General features: G+C 40.1%; 1 protein-coding gene across 1 annotated transcript; it reads right to left on the reverse strand. All coding sequences in view use genetic code 11, as the record gives it.

The window, feature by feature from the left end:
• EGR_00105 (1-phosphatidylinositol-4,5-bisphosphate phosphodiesterase beta-4) lies at nt 1–21782 on the reverse strand (the record flags this gene model as incomplete). Its single annotated transcript, XM_024489354.1, has 27 exons — nt 1–69; nt 430–732; nt 1157–1228; nt 1297–1462; nt 2023–2248; nt 2329–2710; nt 3003–3272; nt 4527–4797; nt 5438–5541; nt 6489–6655; nt 7020–7161; nt 8261–8454; nt 8766–8879; nt 9275–9365; nt 9773–9857; nt 10415–10494; nt 10817–10910; nt 11699–11909; nt 12580–12688; nt 12978–13032; nt 13451–13551; nt 14082–14217; nt 15324–15403; nt 15866–16012; nt 17444–17503; nt 18306–18386; nt 21660–21782. The coding sequence occupies 27 exons, from the start codon at nt 21780–21782 to the stop codon at nt 1–3; spliced, it is 3933 nt and encodes a 1310-aa protein (XP_024356032.1).
• Between the last annotated feature and the right edge of the window lie 297 nt (nt 21783–22079).

Below are 22079 nucleotides of genomic sequence, written 5' to 3' on the forward strand. Positions count from 1 at the left end.
CTAAATCATTGTCGCACGCTTGCTGGCCAACAATTCCTCTCGATAATTGCGAATGAGTTCGTCGCGTTCCTACAAGATTAGAAAATCGGTTATTGTCTTTCTACTAAAACTTTTAAGTACCGCGCAGAGTTCAAACACGGAAAACCGACTTTCTGACAATAGCCCAACAGAGGCAAAGTTAGGTGCGCTAGAATCGATAAGATTGGAAATTTGCCCTTCGAAAGAAGACATTGGGTTCTGATGTAGCAAGTAGAACCTATAAATTGTGCATAAAATGAGCAAGAGAATGATTTCGAGCCCGATTTCTAGAAAGGAACTGCAGGCAATGGAATATTACACTGAATCAATTCCATTTCAAATATTTTAAAGCTGGTAATATTGGCGTTAACAATAAAGGAAGAAGGAACGCTTAAGAGCAAAACAACGAACTCGATTGACACCAGCAATGACACCCTGCTCCTCCTCCTCGTGGCGGCGAAGGAGATCCTGTGCCTGACGATCGTTACGCTGAGCCTGCGCCTTCCGCTGGTCGATAAAGCGCTTGGTGTTGTAGTCCTTTAGCTCGCGAATCCGACGGTCACGCTCCGCCTTGTTCTTTAACTTGGGATCGTTCATAACGTTACGGTTGGAGTCGAGGGAGATCTTGATCTGTTGTGCTTTCATGTCCTTGTTCTCGCGTTCCTGGATCTGTTTCAGCAAACGCTTCTGCTCATCGTGCGTATCGCGGAGAATCTAAACAGGGATGAGAGTGGACAATTTTATGCAGTGGGTTGGGACGCAGTAGCACTTTAAATAAACACATTTACTCAATAATGGTGAACGGCGTCACCATCTACTGAGATCTGATTTCTTTAGTATGAACACTTAATTATGCAATGCAATCCCTAAAGGCGCTTCGCTTTCAGATGAGGCAGATAAAATAATATCAAACGAAGGATTATACTTACGGCTAATGGCCAATTAAAAGGACGATTTAACCGAAACATTTACGATGCTTACTCATGAGTGCTACCAAAAGCTTTTGGGAAAGCAGTATCTAGAAAGGGAAGGGTCAGCAAGACAAAAGGTGTATCTCAATGTACAAGACTTTCAAAAGGATTAGTGAGTTTTGTCAACAAAGATGAATAAATTGTCGTTTTTACAATGCTTGGCACACCTGACTGGAGTCCTGCCTGCGATGGCATAAAAATGTAACGTTGAGGAATTTCTTGCAGTCGCGAAACTGAGACTATGTGTGAGAACGAAAGCATGTCTCGAGAAATTAAGCTTTCGGTGGATTGTAAAAAAGGCTAGTACCTTTAAGAGGAGATCCTTTCGAGAATCTATGAATGTGAGGACGAGGGTGTGAATTTCGCTCATTTGAGTGCACTTAAGTTTGCTCCACTCGTCGGTTTGTTGACGTACCAGATCGTTCATTTGTGCGATGTGCGCCTCCTTCAAGGGTGTTCCCACTCCGTTCACTCTAGCGATTCAAGAAACACAGTTACATATTTTTTATAAATGAATAGCCAATGTAGATGCAAATACATATGATGTGAAACAACTAAAAAAACTTAGGTATCAATGAGCAAACAACAGAGCTAGCATTTCAGTTCTCGGTTTTTTTTCAAATGTAGCACCAAAAGCACATAGATTGACTCCTGCACAGTCACCAAAAGGGCAAAGTTCGATTTAAATAAAACAAAACAACTCTACGAATGCCAAGATCATCCAAGAGGAATAGGAAATGTCCGAAAACAATTGGCTTGGTAACTACTGACCACCCAGTAAATGGCGGTGATCTTCGAAATTATGCAAGATTGAGGTGGGGAGGGAGATTTATAAGTGGTGCATACACATAGAGAGACGGGAAGCCAGGTGCTATCAACTTACAGCTTTGTGGGCAGCGAAGCCAACCGACTCCGGTTTAAGCCTCGCAGCAGGTAGCTGAGAGAAAAGCATTAACACGACAATCACCAAGCCAGAGAAATACATAAAGACAACAAACCTTATTGCCACAGAACAGAAACAAAAAGGAGGTACTTTTGGGGAGTGCTACGTAGACTCGAGGTGGAGGAAGCAATGGCCTTGGCATGGGAGGCATTCAGTTTGTCGGTGAGGAGTGAGTGCGCTCGAAGCATCGCAGCCGCTTCCTTTTCGTGCCTTCGCTGAAGACTCTCCAATTCTTTAGCTTGCTTCTTCACTAGTCTCCGGTAGTTCTTGTCACTTCGGAGCATTGCCAAGGAAATTGATGGGAACTTGGGATCTTCTGTTTCAGAGTAGGTGAAAGAAAACGAGCGCAGTAAGAAGTGAGAAAAATCGAAATAAAGGTTACGAGACGTGACAAACCTTTCTTATCCTCCTTTTTAGTACTGTTTCCGGAGGGTCCAGGTGTGGAAACAGCGATGCAAGCGGTACCAGAGCCGTAGGCGGTGGAGGCTGCGACCCCAGTAACAGAGGCAGGGGTCAATCGATGAGGGTCGCCAGAGGGACCGAGGCAAGATAGGCACAGTCCCGAAGCCGATCCAACTCCCGCACCACTACTGCTACTACCTCCACCACCACCGCCGCCTGCGCTAGCACAACCCGCACTACCTGTTGGCACCCCCGACGTCGTGCTGCTCAAAGTGGGGCCGCTGCCCACTGGCCGCTGCTTCAGCATAGAGGTCAGTTTCGTTGAGGATGAGGATACCTCATCAATCTCAGAGGAATCGATGCCCATACTCGCAAGCTGAACAACAGTAGCATAGTGAACAATCAGATGCAGGTTTAAAGGGCAGAACCCAAAGGTAACGACTGACATTCTGATAACTCATAATGAAACGAGGCACGTAGTAACAGATATCAGATGACCAAAGTACTTCAGTAATCCAATGCAATGCTCATAATCTATTTAGGGTAATTGTTAACGGTGTTAAAAGTCTAGTGCAATAGACATTTTCCTCTGTGGATATGAGAAAATGCCTACCAGTTTGGCATTAACAGGAAAGGATATGAAAAGACATAATGGAAGCACAAATGACCTGTTTCATGCGTTGTTCCTCTTTGCTCAAGAAGGCTCGGGGATCAGAGAGGGCATCAACAAGATCGTTAAGGCCTTCGGGAACGTAGGTGGTCAAGGAGACACGGCAAAAAAGAGTAGGCAAGGACAGAGGGAAGTTGCCCTCAGTTCGAAGAGAGATGTGCCGATAGCCCGACTGCAAGCCATCAAGTGGTAGTACACGCTGGCCAATCAACTTGCCGGTGTCCTCGTAAACCGCAAAGCGCAGTACCGCCAGGTCCGGAAGTACCACCTGAAATGCCCGAGTGTGTAACAACCGTTACGTTAGGAGTATTCAAAACGAGTTAATTCGATCATTCGTCAATTCAAGCAGTGCCGGTAATACAAATGGAAATAGTAGAGTAAATCAGTTTGATTTCAAATCTTCCTTATTGAATAAAATGGGGTCTTTTTATGGATATCCAAATTCTTTAACCAATTATTGATTGATTCAAAACACCATCCTGGTTTGAGTAATCCACCCTCATAAACTTTGATAAAAAAACAGGGAAATGGCAATGAACTCCATAGTAAACTGTCAATCCTATTGTAATTCCTTCTCAATTAAAAACGGGTTTGCGATTATCTGGTTATATCGAACGCATACTTATAGGTATTTTAAAATAGACAAAAGCACAGGAATAAACATAATGAAGTGATAAGTTGGAATAAATTAAGCAAGTCAGCAATGGAACCTATACGTGCATTTAGCTACCCTAAGAAAGCTATCCTCCATAGGGAAAATGAACAAAGAAAATTTACAGAACCGTTGCTCTGCAAAACCAGTAAAGTAAGCACTAAATTTGTAATTTCAGAGAGCGTCTACTTTTATTAATCCATAGGATGCTTTCATGCATGTCTGACTAAAAATAGATAGACCAATCATCGCAGCATAGTCGCCAGATTCTTCGCGAGTACACCGCCACCATAATTTAGGCCACTGTCAAAAGGTGAATCGAACACACAGATAGGCATCATAACGCGCCGACATCTGGCAGCGCAGACAGAAGGAACAGTGACCGCAGAAGCGTCTGGTGGCTGCCACAGCTAAATTTCCTAATATTCAATGGTCTTCTACAGACCAAATTAGATACCTCAGTTTGCGGTAAGGTTTAGCAATAGTTCGGGAAAAATCATTTATAAGTTCATTTGGGACGATTACACACCTCCCTAAAATGGCAAAAAGGAGTTTCCCAAGTAACAGCCGAAAGTGGTGAAGACCAAGCGCCATAATAAATGCAAATTATGGGCTAGACTTAACAATTAACACCATATGAAAACTGGGAATAACACACTAAGGTCAGGAGGCGCGTATTACCCAGCCAACCGTAAGAAGCGAATGAAGGTACTGCGTGCACGAAATAATTGCACAAAATCACGATATTTTGCGCCCACAAACTTCATGAACCAAGTAGAGATCTATGCGATGGAAGCAAATGAGGTAATTGCACGATGAGGTGCCAAAAGAGATTAAGGAAGGGAGCGAAGAGATGAATAGGTTACACACTTTTCTAAAGACGAAGACAGCATCTTCGCCGTAGACGGGGTTGAGGCCATTGTTGGGTACCACACGGGTGCGGAACTCCTTGCGAATAGTGTCCGTGGGCAGACCGTACATGTCCACCTCAACGTAGGTGCCCACTTTGCGATCGGAGAGGAATTGGCCCGAGATTATTCGCACCTCGCAAGTCGCCGCAATCACACCGTCCATTGGGGACTCCGAAAAGGGGTCAAACTGGCGCTCCGGACGCCTCATGAACTCTGGTTTCAATAGATACCTCAAATAATCAAAGCACGCATTTGCAATAAGTGAATAGAATACGCGTAATAGTTAAAGGAAATAACTTGAAATAGGCATTTAAATGAAGGTAGGGGAAATGTCCACCGTAAAAAACTTACGCTCCCATAAAACGAAAAAGGATGATGATAAATTAACTGCTACATTAACAAAAGTGAAAGAAAAATTAGACTCGTCATTAAAAGGCCTGCTTTGGCTAACACATTTCCCATTTTATGCAGTGCGTATTTATTTTTGAAACTGGTTCAACAGTTATTGGCATGAGTAAGCTTTAGGGCAAGGAAATTCATCCAAAATGGAAATTCTATACCCATTTTTTAAACGAATTATTTATATGTTTACAAAGAACTACATTTTATAAATCCTGAGCATAGTAGTTCAGGTAAAGCAGCAAACCTTCGACCAATCTAAACTACTGGATTTGAGCAAGAAATGTTTTAAGACGATAAGATGTCAGTAGCCTTTACACAGCGAAGCACAGACAAAACATGGGGTATTGCCGAATTTCATCCGCCCTAAACTATGATATCAGTAGCACCAATAAAACCAAAAGTGAGGTTGGGTGGCTGAGACGCGTACGTTTGGTGCAAAAATGAGATAAACATAGGTTTTAAACTTACCCGCAATTGCCATTGTATTCAAACTTTCCTTGATTCAGTTGCATGGCAAGATCGGGCGTTTGAAAGTTGAGCGCGACCATTTGACATCCTGCATTCCAAAAAATCTAGAAATTCCGAAAAATTAGCCAACTATCAGTTACTTTGCTTCATGGAATGTGTCGATAATGAAAACAGTAATTTTAAATGAGATGAAGAGGCAGCCAACTCGCAACAAAGTGCACGAGGAAAGCACAGTGCAAAAAAAGCAAGGCTATAAGTCCACTCTAAAAGCTAGTTAAAAATTAGAAATGCGGGAAAAAACTTGACACAAAAGGATGATAATGACCAACCACCAATTTGTTGAATTGTAACTACAGGTTTTGGGATAACTGCCAGTGATAATACCACTCGAGAACACACCCAGCAGGAAACCTCTAAGCTGGTTCCGTTAATAAGTCAAGTACTTTATAGCAAGCTTTCAACGACCATATTACCTGAGGCATGTAGTTGCTGGACTCAACACGGTTCCCACGTGGGTAAATGCGACTCATCTGACGCTTGTTGTAACTATTTTCATCGGTTAAGGAATTAACATAAAACACTATAAAGAAGCTGGATAGCAAATATGTTAAATGGTGATTTGTGAATTTGCTACGCTAAGACCACATAAGGGTTAAATGGCACATCTAACCATTAATAAAAGTGATATCAAACATATTATTTACAAGCATTAAGTGTACACGAAAGCAAGATAACAAATCTGTCCAAAACTAAGTAAATAACAATACTAATACTAATAGTACCAGGCAGGGTATTACAACGAAGTGGCGTATTGAAAAGGACTTCAAGGATGCACGCAAGCATGTAGCGTAAACAAAGAACCGCATAACAAAGGTCCTTCATGCAAAGTAGAAACAAGATAAAATAAAACACACAAAAAAGATACCAAACGAATTCCGTGCAACTCCGCTTGATGAGACCAAGAGCAGTGTTCTCATTGAAAGACGACATTTGGAAAGACAGTCGTTTTGCTCAAACAACATGTGCAAAGGGATAGGGAAAAGGAAAGAACATTAAGCATTAATCCAAGACGCTGAGGAGGGGAGCATGCTTCACAGGCATTCTCACGCAGACCTCGAAGAAGAAAAGGATACTTTACGAATTCGATGGCCTCATTTTTCATCAAACCCAAAGCCACCGTCTCGCTAAAGGAGGACATGTGATAGTGGATGTTCTCATCTACATATGCACCGCACAATGATCCACGCATGGATATGCATTAATGCAAAGCACAACATGCAATTTGGCACAGGACCAGGCAAACAACACAGAGGGTGGAAGGGAAAAGAAATCTACATTAAAGCTTTTATCAACGAGACAAAATATAATCGAAAATTAAAACTGATCTAGCTAGCGAAAATACTAGTGAACACTAAAAGAGGAGATAGAAACTTTATAGATTAAGTTGTGTTTCTAATCCAATGATTACATGTAATCTATGCAGTCACTAGGCCTATTGCGTATATGAATTTGTCAAAATAACAAGTATTTCCAGAACACTTCTAATTCGGATTGAAATGAGGTGCACTAAACCGAGACTGACCTTCAGCGATGTCAAAGCCTTGAAACTTGACCGGTTGGGCATAATTGACCATAGAGGAGAGAAGGGGATGAATTGTCTTCGTCGCACCTGTGTAATGGTACTGGGCCAGCATGGCCTGCTCTTCTTCTGCAGTTAGAGTACCCTGCAGTAGAGGAGGGGAAAACGCAAATCGACGGAAAGCAACCGCACAAGTGATTGGCAAACATGTGGATTACAAATCTCAGGCTGCTCCGCATACACAATAAGTGTATCGGAGAATTCACAAATAAGTCACTTAAGTCAGGTTTGTTTCGAGACTAAGAAATTTTAATCTAATATTAAATGCAAAAAAGTAGTCAACATTGTGATTAAATTCATATCAATTCTAAGGACCCTATCAACGTGTTTGTACTAATGAGAGGCGTGAATTAAAGCGACCAGGAGGAATTATGATGCCAACGACAAAAAGAAAACTGTCGGAGAAAAAACAAGCGGAGCCTTTGATTAAGTGTCCTAGAAATTAAACACATTCTTTAGCTTGGAAAAAAATCCACGGGCGACGGAAAGATATTTCAACGCAGGCCAGAGAAACTTTCAAAGAGGTCAGAAAAAAATCTCACCAGACATTAGTCAAAAGCAGAACGTTTACAGCATTGTCATCAAAAAACATACAGTTGTTTAAAAAACGCTTTTTTCGTAAGGCGACAAGGCGTTGGTTCAAGTTCGCCATATGCTTTTCGTGGAATATATGAACTTTAGAATGAAGTCAAAAAACGGCGTGCATAGTATCAAGCGTATTGATAGTGGCCAAGCATCACATTGCCAGAACAGCTCAAAGTACTTCAAGAGAAACAGTTTTACAAAAGAATGTAAATGGAATAACTAGTCTCATGTATTTGATTTTACCGTGAGACTTTGGCCAATAAAAGAAACTACTATCTTGAAAGTAAAATTGACTAGACGGGAAAAACGAATTAAGAGATTGCGCAATGAATAAATACGAACCTCTTCCTGTTGATCCGAAGTGAACATCACGCAAAAAATTGCGGCGAAGGTAGGGAAGAATAGATAGAAAGTTAGACATGAGACAGAAAATTCAGTTAAACGTTTATCAACCAGGTGGGATATCAAAGCAATTTTTAGCATAAAAATCAGCAAAACCAAAATGCGATATAAAATATGCAAAAGTGGTAAAAGTGCTAACCCTTATGAGCCCCGCTTTGTCTTGACAAATAATCGCAACAGATCTAAGCGAGCCATACCTTTAGCAAGGTTTGACTTTCAATAAGGGGAAGAAATAGAATAACAAGAGCTACCTTTTTCATTATTAATCGCTTCATTTCAGTTTCGGAGAGCTTGCCCATCAGAGAGGAAGAAAAAGCACTGCTAGTAGAGAGGGCGTTGATTTGGCCCGAGCCGGGCCGTATTTTGGTTTCCGGATGAGGATCTATATCACCTAGGCAGAAACCAGAACAAAAATCAAAGACATCGGAAGCCATTTTTTAGCCAAATGAGGGTTAAATCAAAGTCAACCTTAAGAATTTTAAAAAAAAGTTTAAAATGACAATGAAAGATGCCATTAGTGATACCAGATTAAACTTTATTGGATAGGAAAGTGAACGAAACAATGACTAAATTTCTGAACCGGAGAAATTATTGTGGTTTTCAGCCAGTATCCTTTAGACTATAATGACATTGAAAAAGCTTCAAATACATTAAAGCATTCAGAAAGTACAAAAAGGTGGGATAGCGACAATAAACACGTACCGTTTATGGGGCTGACGTCACAATCAGTGGAGCCAAGGGGATCGGGATCTTCTGCCACATCATCTTCTTCTTGCACAGGATCGGCTTGACCTTTTATGAACAATTCCAGTTGGTCTAAAAGGTCAATGGATCATCGCAATTATTAACGACCGGAACAATGGTCACCTTCGCTGCACGAGGATTAGAATAAATGGCCGGCATAGGCGTTTACAAATACTAGCAAAATGTAGACCTACAAGGCGTTAATCTGTATATATGAGAGGATTTTAAATAGGAATTTCGCAACTAGTGATTTATAAGCATAATTAACTTAGCGTTAACTAATAAATCCGGGATTTACAGCAGAATAAATGCGGAAAAGTGTGTGTCACGGTAAAACACCTTTTCTCATCTAAAACTACTAAGCATTCAAGTCAATATAGGCCTCAAAGATTAGACCAACTAAAACAGATATAGAGATGGTGATGCAATCTTGGTAGTTGTCAATGCCGAGAAAGTGAACAACCTACGCTTTTCGACATCAGGGTCCAGGCGCTTATTCTTGATGAGAATTTTCCTTTTGAGTTTCTCAGGGGATGGGAGGGGAACACCAGGTTCAAGCTACGAATTGGAAAGATACTGAAGTTTACATTCGGAAACAGAGAGAAGACAAAACGATAGACTGATCCATTGGCAAAAAGTATGAAAAATCAACAGTTCTACTAACGTGAATTTAGAAGTAGCAAAGTTGAAATAGAAGAATTTATTGCTTTACACTAGTACAATACATAAAACATAGGCACGGACAATATTTCAATAGTAATTGCTCAAACAATTAAATAGGTTAAATGCGCAAGAATGTACGCGTTCATTAGGCAAGATTCACATGCAACGTAATGATGACTCAATTTCAGACTAGGAACCCGACTTATTTCTACCTCTCAACGAACAGGCAAAAGACCAAGAAGGATACCATAATTAGGTTGATACATATGAGAGAGGGAGAAGTGATAGAGCAGGAAACGTACGGGATGTTTGTCAAGTGGCTTTGTCAGCAGCATGTCACCTAGGATGTCTTCGCAGTACTTCGCCAACTTGTATTGTTGGTGTTTGCTACAAAACAACAAAAAATTTAGAGATCGTCATTAGATAAATTAAAACTCAATTTTAAGTGTAGAAAATTGAACTCGAGTGCCTGAATGTAGGAAGCAAAATAGCATGTTTCATTCCAATTGTGGAACGTGTAATTATGTAAAATTGAAAATGGCAATAATAGGTTAAAAAACAATTTTTCACGATCACTTCATTAATATTTATTAAATCAATGTTGCTATTGACCGGATGTTTGCGTGCTGTTGGTTATCCGTGGAAAACCACCGATATTATGTTTTATTAAAGCGAGCGTTTCAGAGCCAGAGAAACGCGACACTGAGTCTTCATCTACATGTGTGTGGCAAAGTACGTGTTGTTGCTCAACAATGCTTGGATAGTATGGGACTGGAATGTAGCAGGTGAGGTGAAATGTAACATTGCACAATAATTGTCGAGGCGTAGGAGACACACAAAACACGTGACCTTAGCATCCAAACAATCGTGAGCGCAATATTTACTCGGGTTTGAAAAAATGGCCACAATCAAACGCGTAGGCGAAAGAAATTTTGTTAGCGTACCTGCAATGATTTTCGAAAGACATAATGAGAGGATATTCTGAAGTCACAAAAGCTGTGTCCCGGACGGCATATATCACATCCTAAATGTTCAAAGTTAACGGTAACTCCATTGAAATTGCACAAAATTGGCATACAAGTAAAATAGTCAGTGCGATACAATGAAAAAAGGAATGGGGGCTTGATTTCTTTTGGTACTAATGCACATTGTTTCTAGTTCTCTGATAGGATGAGAAATTAAGCTAGTACTTTTGCATAAGCATCCAACTACCCCAGTGGAATAATAAGCTAGCAATCCTCGAGTTGATAATCTAAACGTTCATTTTTATGATAGTGGATAAAATGATTTTGTTCTACACTTCACTTTTAATTGGAACATTTGGTGAAAAACATTAAAGCGCTTACCTTAAAAAGAATGTCAGAACACATAGCTTTTCCATGAGTGATGATAGGTTCTTGATCCTCCCCCTTGCCGTCCCAACAGTCAAGTTCGATACACCTGTGAGAAAGGGATACTAGGTAAACACGTAACGAAGCGATATAAGAATCTGAATGGGGAATAATATCTAGTTTTGAAAACAATCATTCCAAACAGGTAAAAAAAATTCATGACGCGGGAGTGCATTCGAGGTGGTGCACGACAACTAAGCTTCCGGTACACCGAATATTAAATAATTTAGTAAAAGAAGTCGAAATTCACTTATCTGACGTGTGTACTCGAAAGACTATATGGAGCTATTCTAAGAGTGAGGATGCAGCGTCCCGAAAGGAAGGGAGAATGAGTGTATGTGCACACATATACAGGCCCCCATGTATTTCATAGATATTCAGACGACCCAAAGCAAATGTAGGAAACAATAGCTCATTCCGAAAACAATCAAGCATCTCCGGGAAGGATGTGAAGATACTAAGTGTACAAATATTTAAGACATGTGGAGAGTAACGGTTTACTAACAATATTGAGACAAAAAATGATAAAAACATTGGGTTTAAAAAATCTGTAATTTTGAAAGACGATCTAGAACCAAGTCTATGAATATAACGCCGATAAGCCCAATAATAAGCTCAGCTCACAAAGCCATGCAAAAAGCGTCCATATATGATGAATGGAGCAGAACTGCAGTAATTTTGAAGTAAAAAAGCAAACGCATAGAATCGGCCAACAAAATTACGCAATTACTGTAATTGCCGACAAGGCGAGCCACTAAGGATTAAAAAATTGACCGATTTACACCCATCTAATTACCTGAAGCGTAAAATAAAAAGTTAGAAAATGTTGCGACATACCGACACCCAGCAAGAAGTACTTGTCGATAGATCTCGACCGACGACTTGCCACCGAATTGTCTACCAATGAGATAGGTGTTGTGCGAGGAATTGATGTAGTAGTGGCACAACGGTTGGTCCATATCCTGATATATATCTAGTCGATCGAGAAAAACTGGGGCATTGTCATCCGACATCAGATAGCGATAGAAGCCTTTCAGACTCACAGTGTCTACAAATTCAAAAAAACAATGACTATGGGAATGAGTTATCGTTTGTCATAGTTATGAGGGTAAAGTAATCATCCTGGAAGGGGTCGAAGGAATTGAGAAAAACAACCGCGTTTTAATTCGGACAATTTTAATGGGACGTATTAATAGGTTTTCAGGATCTCGCATAATGGATTTTCCACTAAGACGGTTGGAGCATCTGATTTGATGACTAGAATTCAACAGATAGTTTAAAAATTATCTTTATGAGACTGATGAAACAGATAATAATTCACAATGCATAACATTTGCTTCGTTAATCTATGGTAAAGTGCAAAATAAATCATTTCACAATTACACAAGAACGTAAACTTTTAATGTTTCATTCAAAGATGGCATAGCTGTGACCACATCAATCAAGTAGATTCGAAAGCAAAAGGTGCTAAAAGGAAGCGAGCTAATACAAAAGATAATATAAAGAATAAAATAAAACCACATAATGTTGCAAACTAAAAGCATTTAAAAATGAATTTAAGAAACAAAATCAAGCATATGGCTTACTTGCAAAAGTTGAACCTATTCTAAGCCACAAAGCTACTATAATGATGATGAAAAAAAACTAAACCTTCAAGGGAACACGCTGAAATGGCCATTAATCATAATAAATTTAAACCGAAATTCCATCAGACATACCAGAACTGTTACTTTTGTCTCGTGAATCATATGTCTCCTGAATATATCGGATCGTGTGGCGATTTGCGTAGGGATAAAGAATCTCGTTTAAACGAGGATCACGTTGAACCTGGTAAATGTAGGAAAAGTTAACAGGCGACAAAAATGCTTTCAGAAGGGGAGGACGCATAAATTATATAGTATTTTCCTCGTATAAATCACTGTATATAGCTATTTGATGCATTCTGCCGTTCGAAAGAAGCAGGCAGAATTGAATCGCCTTTTGAAGGTTCAGAAATAATGACCGGGTTTAGCCTAAATGCATAGCCGAATTTTGAAATAAGGACAGCTACAGAATAATGTTGAAATGGTGGAGTTACACAGGACAAAAGTGCAGTGGATGGGTCTATTTACCATACCTCATTCAAAAACTCTATCATTTTGTCGGCAGTAATTGTGTCCCTGCCATGAGATCTGAAGTAGAGGAAAAACAAGTCGTTGAAATGAACTATTCAGCCTCCAAAGACGCCTTCGAATTACATAATAAATCACAGCGGTACGCTGAAGGGTGGACTCGAATCGCATACGAGTCTAGCAAAAGCACCCAATTTTTCATTTTTGCTCTGTACAAGCCAAATAAATAAGTTACGAAATGAAATGAATTAAACACTACAAAACACTGCTTTGTGGGGATAGAAATTCTTAGTGAAAAAAGGGAATGTAGTATACGAAGGACAGTAAAAAAGACATAAAGCCAGAGGAAGCATTACAAAATCCAGAATTTAGCATGAAAAACACAAAACAACATCTACAGTATCACAGTGCGCTAATTTAGACAAAGAGGAATATACACGACAAAAGACTAAAACTGATTTTTGTGTTTACAACTTACAGTGATTTGAACAGCTCCTCAATGTCAGTTCGGGGACAGATTTTATGATACAATTCGTAGAACCGTTCGAACGTGAAGTCCGAGGGCTCTACTTCATCATTCTAGGCAAAAAAAGCCTTAATCTATAATGGCAATCAAGATTTACAATGAGGAGATATTGTTTCTAAAGTCAAATTAAGCAAAACCAACATAAGCGCTTACAATTTGATGATGAAGCCCGATATCATCAAGCGCGCACAAAAATCTTGAGCAACATCTTTTTGACTATCGGCGTAAGGACTATGCAGCCAGCCAACTAATTGAGTTCATTTAACTTAAAACAAGATTACAAATTAGACAAGTTAAGCAGTCATGAATGCAGATTAAGAACCGACTGCAAACAAGCCGGATAAAAAAGTACTTCATTTTTTAAAATCCATTATTTAGTAAAACGGTCAACTTGATGATTAAAACTTGAAAGTCCTAGGCTCAAGTGATCCGTAAACAAAGGTCACCTGTTTCACCATTAATGATCATGGAGCAAGTGACCTGAGTCTCACTCACACTTGCCATAGAGTGAAAATGATTCTGGCGAATTCCTTGTTCTACTAATTGAAAAATCGTAAATGAAGCAAAGGCGCAAGGGAACTACCTTTCCCGAAGGGAGACCGAGATCCTTAAGACTCTGGAAGATTATGCGTTCGTTGCGACCGGAGGCGAAGGTCTTGGTCACCACTCTAACGGGGATTTTGCCACGAGGATTCACCGTCAGTGTTATCCGCAACCAGCTGCAAACGGGAAAGCAATGCCAACTGATCGTTTGGAAGAGGGAAAACTGCCGGAGTAAACATCCACCGTGGGTCAGTACTACTTTTTCGAAGAAAAATTTAAACAACGATCCTTCACAATTAGACCAACTGAATAAACTACTTTAAAGTAACGGAGCAGGGCAGAATTAACTTAGTCGCGTAGAATATTTGCCAATAGCAACCCCATTAAATGGGCAAACGTGGAAATCCAGGCACAAAAATACAATAATAGAAGGTTAGCAGCAGTATTGTAATAAAAACACGTAAAAGTGCAAAGCACATGATGGAAAAAGCTGGAAATGAGTGCGGAAAACGCCGAGGGCAGAATCGACTTTCGAAAAAAGCCCAATTAGGCAAAAATAAGTAGTTTAGATGAGCATCATTACATGCAATTTACCAAGTTTGCAGTCACAGAGTATGAGTACGGGAGGCAGATAGTAGACAGTAAAGGCAAAATACTTTCTGAAACACCGAATAAAGTGTAAAGGGCCGAAATTATCGCAAAATATTCAATCCAAAATAAAAATACTGAACCCTAACATAGCAAAACAACGGAAGAAGTTTGAAAATAAATAGGCTAGTTATGCTAAAGTGGCTTACCTACGAAGATTTGTGACTGAATTAAAGTGGATTTGTCAATTTGATTGGCATGAAAGCACTCACTGCTTTCATACCATTACAAGACGTAAGCTTGGAACAATAATGATGGATTTTGGGAAATAAAGTTTACACTACACTCACGTGAGTGGATGATTGGAGTAAAATTGAATTCATTTGGGAAAGGGGAGAATTAAATCGCATTTTCAGTGCAGTAAAAATTAGTATTCTATGAAAGCATCCGATGCTTGGCTCCCAGCACGCGCCAGCAAAGCGCGTCAGCAAATGCTAAGACATTTGCATAGGCATGAAAGAGCCATTGAACCTAACACCCAATTAGAGATTAAAAGTCAAAGTTGTTTCCTTCAATTCATAAGTTATAAATTATTAAGCATTTGACGCTTGGGGCTGTTGTTATAGCCTCCCGCTGAGAGGTAAAACCACGAAGAAATTTACTGGATTTAACACAGATGGCGAGGATAACTTACTGTTTCCGCAATTGTGTCATTGGACAAACATTTTGAGCTTTAGTATTATGCGTGAGACCTCGCACAGACTGGATCCATAGCTACAATAAATGATAAGATGACTTTCATCTGGGGGAGATTAATGAAATAAATAAAAAGATAATTAACATTCATTTGTAAAAGAGCCGAACTATGGAACTTATAGTGTTTTCCGAATGTACGACTTGCTGATTATAGGTTTATACGATATATGTGTGACTGGTTCACTGATGAGGCATTAACAGGAAATCAGAATTATCAGGCAACATTCCTCATCCTTTTGGTATGATTTATTTCTGAATCGTGCAGAAATGGATCTAGTGAGTACAGCATGTCTAAATGTAAATACCAATACCAGGATGAATAACTTAGGAACGGAAATTCTTCGCTTAAAGCATACAGTATTCAGTGGTCAACTCATGGTACAGTAACTATGCAGTAATGATCTTATAGACAATAAGACTGACTTATGGGGTTATTTTGAACATTAAAGTCGTGTTGGCGACAAAGAACACGAGACTCACCGAGGCAACTTCTGCTGAGGCGGCCACGAAGTTGGTATAGGAGATGTTTACCAAATCTAGTCCACTGCAAACTGTCACGATGCGCTCGTCCAAGTTCTTCCCACCCGAGGGCATTCGCTCCATTAAAACTCCCAGTAGTTTTTCATCCTGCAAAATATTTTTCATGGGGTTCAATTGGTCGAAAAGGTAAGCAGATTAATAGTATGATATAGATCAAATCTATTCTAGAACAATAGTCCGCCTGATGTATAGGTGCTATATACTAAATGACAAATATGGTTTAGTACCCAAGCACAGAATTAGGAAGGTGACACAAAACAGACAAAAAGGGTAGTTAACTTCTAGTAGGAGGTGTCTACGCATACTTTATCTTTGTTAGGAACGTGGCCATGGGAACTAAAATACGATAGAGAGATCACACTGTGCAAGATACGCACACTCCCAGAGGCCTACCAAATTCTATTAACGGATGACTGCATGCTCCAGGACACCGCCATAAGTTCGAGCATGTGATCGGGCCTCTGTACAAAAGTTTATTCGTGTAGTTCACACGTCACAGGGAGCGAATGTGTCAAAGTAGCGCCCAGTACCATCACACGATGTAATCTGATATAGCGCTTTCGCTAAGTGGACATCACACATACCAATCTTGTCCGGATAAAGAAATAGTGCATCTATCATTCAGCGTTCTGTAAATGAATGAGGCACTAGAGATAGTCGATAAGAATTCAAAAGCAATAAGGGAAAGAAAACAAGACCCACGACTTAACGATTACAAGGAGTGAAAGAAAAAAACACTTTCGGGATAGAATCTGTAAAAGCTGTAGTAAATTGAAGAGCAAGGACGTTCAGAGAACTCAGTATAGTCGATGCGCAAAATAACACCAAAGCATGAGGCGGAAGAAACGCTGCAATGGATCCCGCTGAAAAAGTTAAACGCATTATATGTTGTGCATTGATGCCCCCGCTTAAATGTGAAGTGGTGATCGAAATAGCACAACAAGGTGTTGAAAGTGCACAAACCAACTCCAACACCTCCGTTAAAGTTTAATTTTGGTGGAATTTATGGCATAACAAAGTTTACGCTTCACACAAGCATAACCACTATGGATAGGTAACTTCGTTAGTCAATTGGGAGCAGCAAAAACGTCTTCAAAGGCATCCACAAAGTGTATGCTCGGAGTCCGCGGTAATAGCCTAAGAAGCCATCGCCTATTCATGGGGGCAAGTGTATTTTAGAGATCACCAAGACTGCGGGGACGCCAATTCAAATGCAAAGCACAAAGGCTTAGTGAAACGGCAAACAATTCAAGCGAACTGGGCTTTACAATGCTGAGGACATTTTTGAAGTGAGAGAGATTAAGGATGTAGCGTGTGGGTGAAGAAAGAAAAGACTAAAGCAGATGTAAAAGCGATGATCAGAAAATGCAAACCACAAGTGCTTGTGGGTGAGAAAGGAAATGCAACCCAAAGGAAGCTGCAAAACACTCGAATTTTGCTGTTACAAATTTCGAATTAATTTCAAAACGGAGTCTGCGAAACCGATTCTCAAACAAAAAATTAATAGAGCCGGTATACCTTGGGTTTTGTGCCTTGTCGGACATCGCTGACCTGCGAAAGCTCTAGAACCTGACCCTCCTAAAAAAATGAATTTAAAAAAAAATCCGGAACGTAAATTTGAAAAGTTGGTAGAAGCTGCATTTAACCATACGGATTTTAAAATAATAATGGATGAGATATTGCAATAAAACTTTGAGAACTGTTTAAAGACATTTTGTCTTTTCAAATACCCATAACGGCATCGGCATGGCCTGAAAACACCGGAGTAAATGAAATTCCACAGAATACCGTCATAAAAATTAGTAACTGGAACACAAGCACTAATAGGGTACTATGCAAACGGAATTCATTCAAAATCAAACAACAAATAATTTGTTGCTAACAGAGAAATTGGCTTCATGTGATGTAAACGAAGAACTCCGTGCCTTCGCCAAAACGGGAAATGTCAGCGACACCAATTTTTCACCGATGAAGGTTTTGACACTTGTCTGACAGAAAAGTTCTACCCTTACTTAATAGCCAATATAAATAATTTTTTTTCATTTCAAACACTAGCCAAGTGGGGTCAATGTCACGTAAAGAGGTCGTAACCGTGTTTAAACCACTGCGAAAGGGTAACAATGAACCAATAATAATTGAAAAACTCGAAGCATTGGTCATACGCATGCAGAGGGAATGTGGGACATTTGGGTTCTCAAGGTCATCCAAATGCTTCTAAAGGCAGGGACGATTTAGCCATCCATAGGGGACTTGACTATGAAATCTCAGCTCTACACCGAATACAAACTGTAAGCGACCTCAGTCAATCATAGAAGCTGTCATTAGCCTAGCAATTAATGCAAATGGTTTTAGACTCTTCCTGTAGAAGGAAACGACTTACATTAGTTTCACTTTTCCAGAACAGGAAGAAACCATCTTCATCCACACGCAAGAAGCAACCGAGCTCCAATGCTCCGGTTTCCTGAAAGTCAGACAATACACTGAAGACAATAAGAGCAAGTCGGAAACGAGGTTGAAAATGGAAAAGCTGACTGGGAAAGGACATAAGGTATATGAATTGACTCCGAAAGATTGCAAACGAAAGGAGATGCATCAGTATAACAACAATTGAAGCTATCACTACATGCTAGGCATTGTTGGTCTGCACAATTTTTTTAACGACCAAACAAAGTAAACCAAAGGCATGCATGAGATGTTGAATGAAAAAAAAGACGGTTTAAAGAACGATGAAATTTCGAAAATCATTATGGAGACAGATGTCTGCAGAAGATGTCAATCAAGCGTCTATTTTATGCAATGGCTATTATTGGCTACAACGGTACTGCACCAAAGCATAAAAGTACCACTAAAACGGAAAATATGATTGCTGACAAACGTGGCTCAGTAGGCCTCATACTCAAAAACCGCTTAATCCAGAAAACGCTAAGATGTCCAATCAAAGTGTAATTAAACTGAAACAAGGAACTGAGCGAGAAAAAGTTGACAACAATGGATTTAGTCTCCTCTGTCCCAATAAAGGTTTCACAATGATGCATATGAAGTAAAATGCATCCCAAAGCGCTTCAGTACGAACAAAAAACGAGAAAACGACCGCGACCAAAATGTTTTTGAAGGAAAGGCTATTCCGTAATAGCTTAATTGTTGGCAGAGAAAAAGCGAATCTGAGAGAGAATTGAAACTCAAAGGCAGTTCGAGTAGAAGATAAAACCGCGAAGTGTTCAAACCTCAAAATTTGTGTGAAAGGATAACAACCATAGGGAGTATATGAACGGAAAAGACTTTGGAACTAGAGCCGAGAGCTACAAACTCTGGCTGATCTATTGAACAGTCATAAGTGTTACCAAAGAACACTTGAATGCAAAGCGTTAGATTATACTGGAAGAAAATGGCAATCCATGGTGAAAAGAGCTCATTTGGTTCGGTCACCGGAAGTAATTACGCCACTTTATAAACGACTACGACGAATGGAAAGTGAACTCCTGGGTATGTGGATGAAATCATAGCCAAATACATGTCAAAAAGGGTTATATGACGAATGAGATGCACACTTATTCTGATTTTGAAACTCGTAACATCTCATCGGGATAATTAAATGCTCAGTTAAGCCGCGTTGTGGCAATCGAATTCCTATGATAAAGGCAATCTTGATGGCCCGAACACCTTATGAGGAGTCAATAGTTAAACATCTATGAAAAAGAGACCAAAGTACGGAATATGCTGAAGAAATAAGAGACCCCTTTCGGGTTTGGAAAAAAACATGCACCCTGACACGGCTTTGGTGTAAACCAAAGCGCAAGAAAGGGAAAAAGGGGACTAAATTGAGGAAGAAGCCAGAGCACACAGCAGCCAGTTGTGAAAGTGGGAGTGACACCGCCATGAGCGTGTCAGGTTGCTCCCTGACGAGAGAGCGTGTGCTCACACACCAACGGAAGCTCCGATGCAAAGGCATGCGGCGGACTGGTAGAGGAGGAGAAGGGAAACTACATATAAGAGCTGATATGGAACAAAACCTGATCCCTCTCTTATTCGCCTGCTGTGCATTCCAGTCCCGACTTCCACGGGCTTCTACATATATATATATATATATACACCACTAGGCACAATAGCGGCGTCAAGCTACACGTATGTTAATACATATCCCGACATTCATTTGTCATTCATTCAATTCCTTCACGTATAAAGACCACTGTGTTGTATGCGCAATGACAATAAAAGCACAGCTAATGAGAGACGAAGGTTAAGGCGTTTAACTGGGGATACTACTGTCGACATACCCATGAGGAGAGTGTTGTTGGGGCAAAATGTCATTATAGGAGGACCCCAGTTTAAAGTGATTTCGGGTCAGTTAGCCTTAGGACTAAAAGAGTAATTGTGTGCATAGCGAACGTCATCCAGATAAACACGAGGCTCAACGTTCGCATAATCTTGGATGCCAAAGAATCAAACACGCTTTGGGTGATTACCGCCTTTCTGGACACACCTACTGAAGTTGTTCCACACCCCATGAATCAATACCAAGATAAACCAGACACAATCATCAACGTAAACAGCAAAAGTGCCGATGCAAAACAGGTCCTACAGACCTAAAACTACCGTTAAACCGAAAGTCAGAATTTAGGGAGTAATTTGACAGTGACGATAAGAATCTGGAGCAGATCACCTCTGACCAGTCTAACATAGTTTCCAATGTATTCACAATGAGGTCAGAAAGATGCTACCAGTACAGGTACATGGAGTGTTCAAATGCTCAATTCCCTGATGAACTAAGGAAGCAGAACCATTTAGTCAAGGATGGATGAAGTATGGATCAAATCCAGTCGAATAACAAGATTATTTATCTTTGTAATATAGAACTGTCATATACTTAAGAAAATAAATTGAAAAATAACACCTTCAAAATAGGCGGCGAATAATTGCACCGAATCGATGAAATACTCACCATATTTCAGTTAAGCTTCACAGGTAAGACTTCAACTTTAGCAATCACATTAAAGCCGATCAATCGTCATCACGATGATGTAGGTAGTCGGTAGCCCATTGATATGCTTAATCGTTCACGTTAGAACTTCTGACCTCTTCACAAACAGGGCGGTAAAGTTTAGTGAGGCTATCAAACAAAAGTCCAGACGAAGAAGAGTATAATCCTTCAAATAAAAACTCATATGCATAAATTCGGCTTAGCATAAGGACCTGTGAATGGAGAACATAGTAGACACAAAATAAGGCAAGAGCAATTCTATCACCCCATCTCTTTGTAATAATATGGCACGACACCTTACAGGACCACAAACAATACAAACGATTCATCAAAACGACTGTCTAAAGAGGAACTTAACCGTTATTGCTTAAAAGAATGGAGATCAAAGAGTTGAAAGGAATGAGAGGTCAAGCGAGCGTGACCCCGTACACAATTAGCATAAAGGAACACCGGGGTCAGAACTCTGCCCACCGCAATCGTGTGGAATGAAAGCAAGTCAAACACCCTACCACTCGACTCGTTTACATAGACGGGGGAGAGTAGAGTGGAACTGGTGCGAACTATGGCACAGCCCAGTGCGCATGTGGAAAAACCCGAGTCTGGTGACGCATAAGTCAAAGCGGTAAAAATTAACATACGATAATGACCAATAGAAAGAAGCAGTTTTACACCATTTCATGTAAATGAGCTGACCAAAGTCGAAGAACTAGGGTTTAAGGTGGAGAAAGTGATGGAGCGACGCACAAAAAAACGCACCTCCTCATAGCGGTCGAAGTAAGAGCCTTCTCGAAGCGCAGTGGGGACCGGTCTTCGCCAAACAAAGTCGTAAGCCTTGGTCGATGGCACAGTACGTTGTCTCTTAGCTATATCTGAGGACATTGGACTTCGCTAAAAGATGCATAATGAGGCCTGGGTGCCAGATTTCAACAATGAAGAAATATAAGAAACCGTTCGCAGGAACGGCCCTTTTCAACAAAAAACATCAGTGCAGAATTATTAACCATGACCACGAGGTGAAACAAGACACAGGCGAAATTAGAGTTCGGAAGGAATATGGGTTTGATTGGCCATTGAATAGATAAATCAGTTCGAAAGGACTACTGTTCAATTGATCAATTCAAAAAGTGATTCTAGTCGGAAATAATGCTCAAAAAAAAACGAATATTTACACAGTTA

The sequence above is a fragment of the Echinococcus granulosus genome, assembly GCF_000524195.1.
Source record: "Echinococcus granulosus chromosome Unknown EG_S00001, whole genome shotgun sequence".
NCBI classification, from domain to species: domain Eukaryota; kingdom Metazoa; phylum Platyhelminthes; class Cestoda; order Cyclophyllidea; family Taeniidae; genus Echinococcus; species Echinococcus granulosus.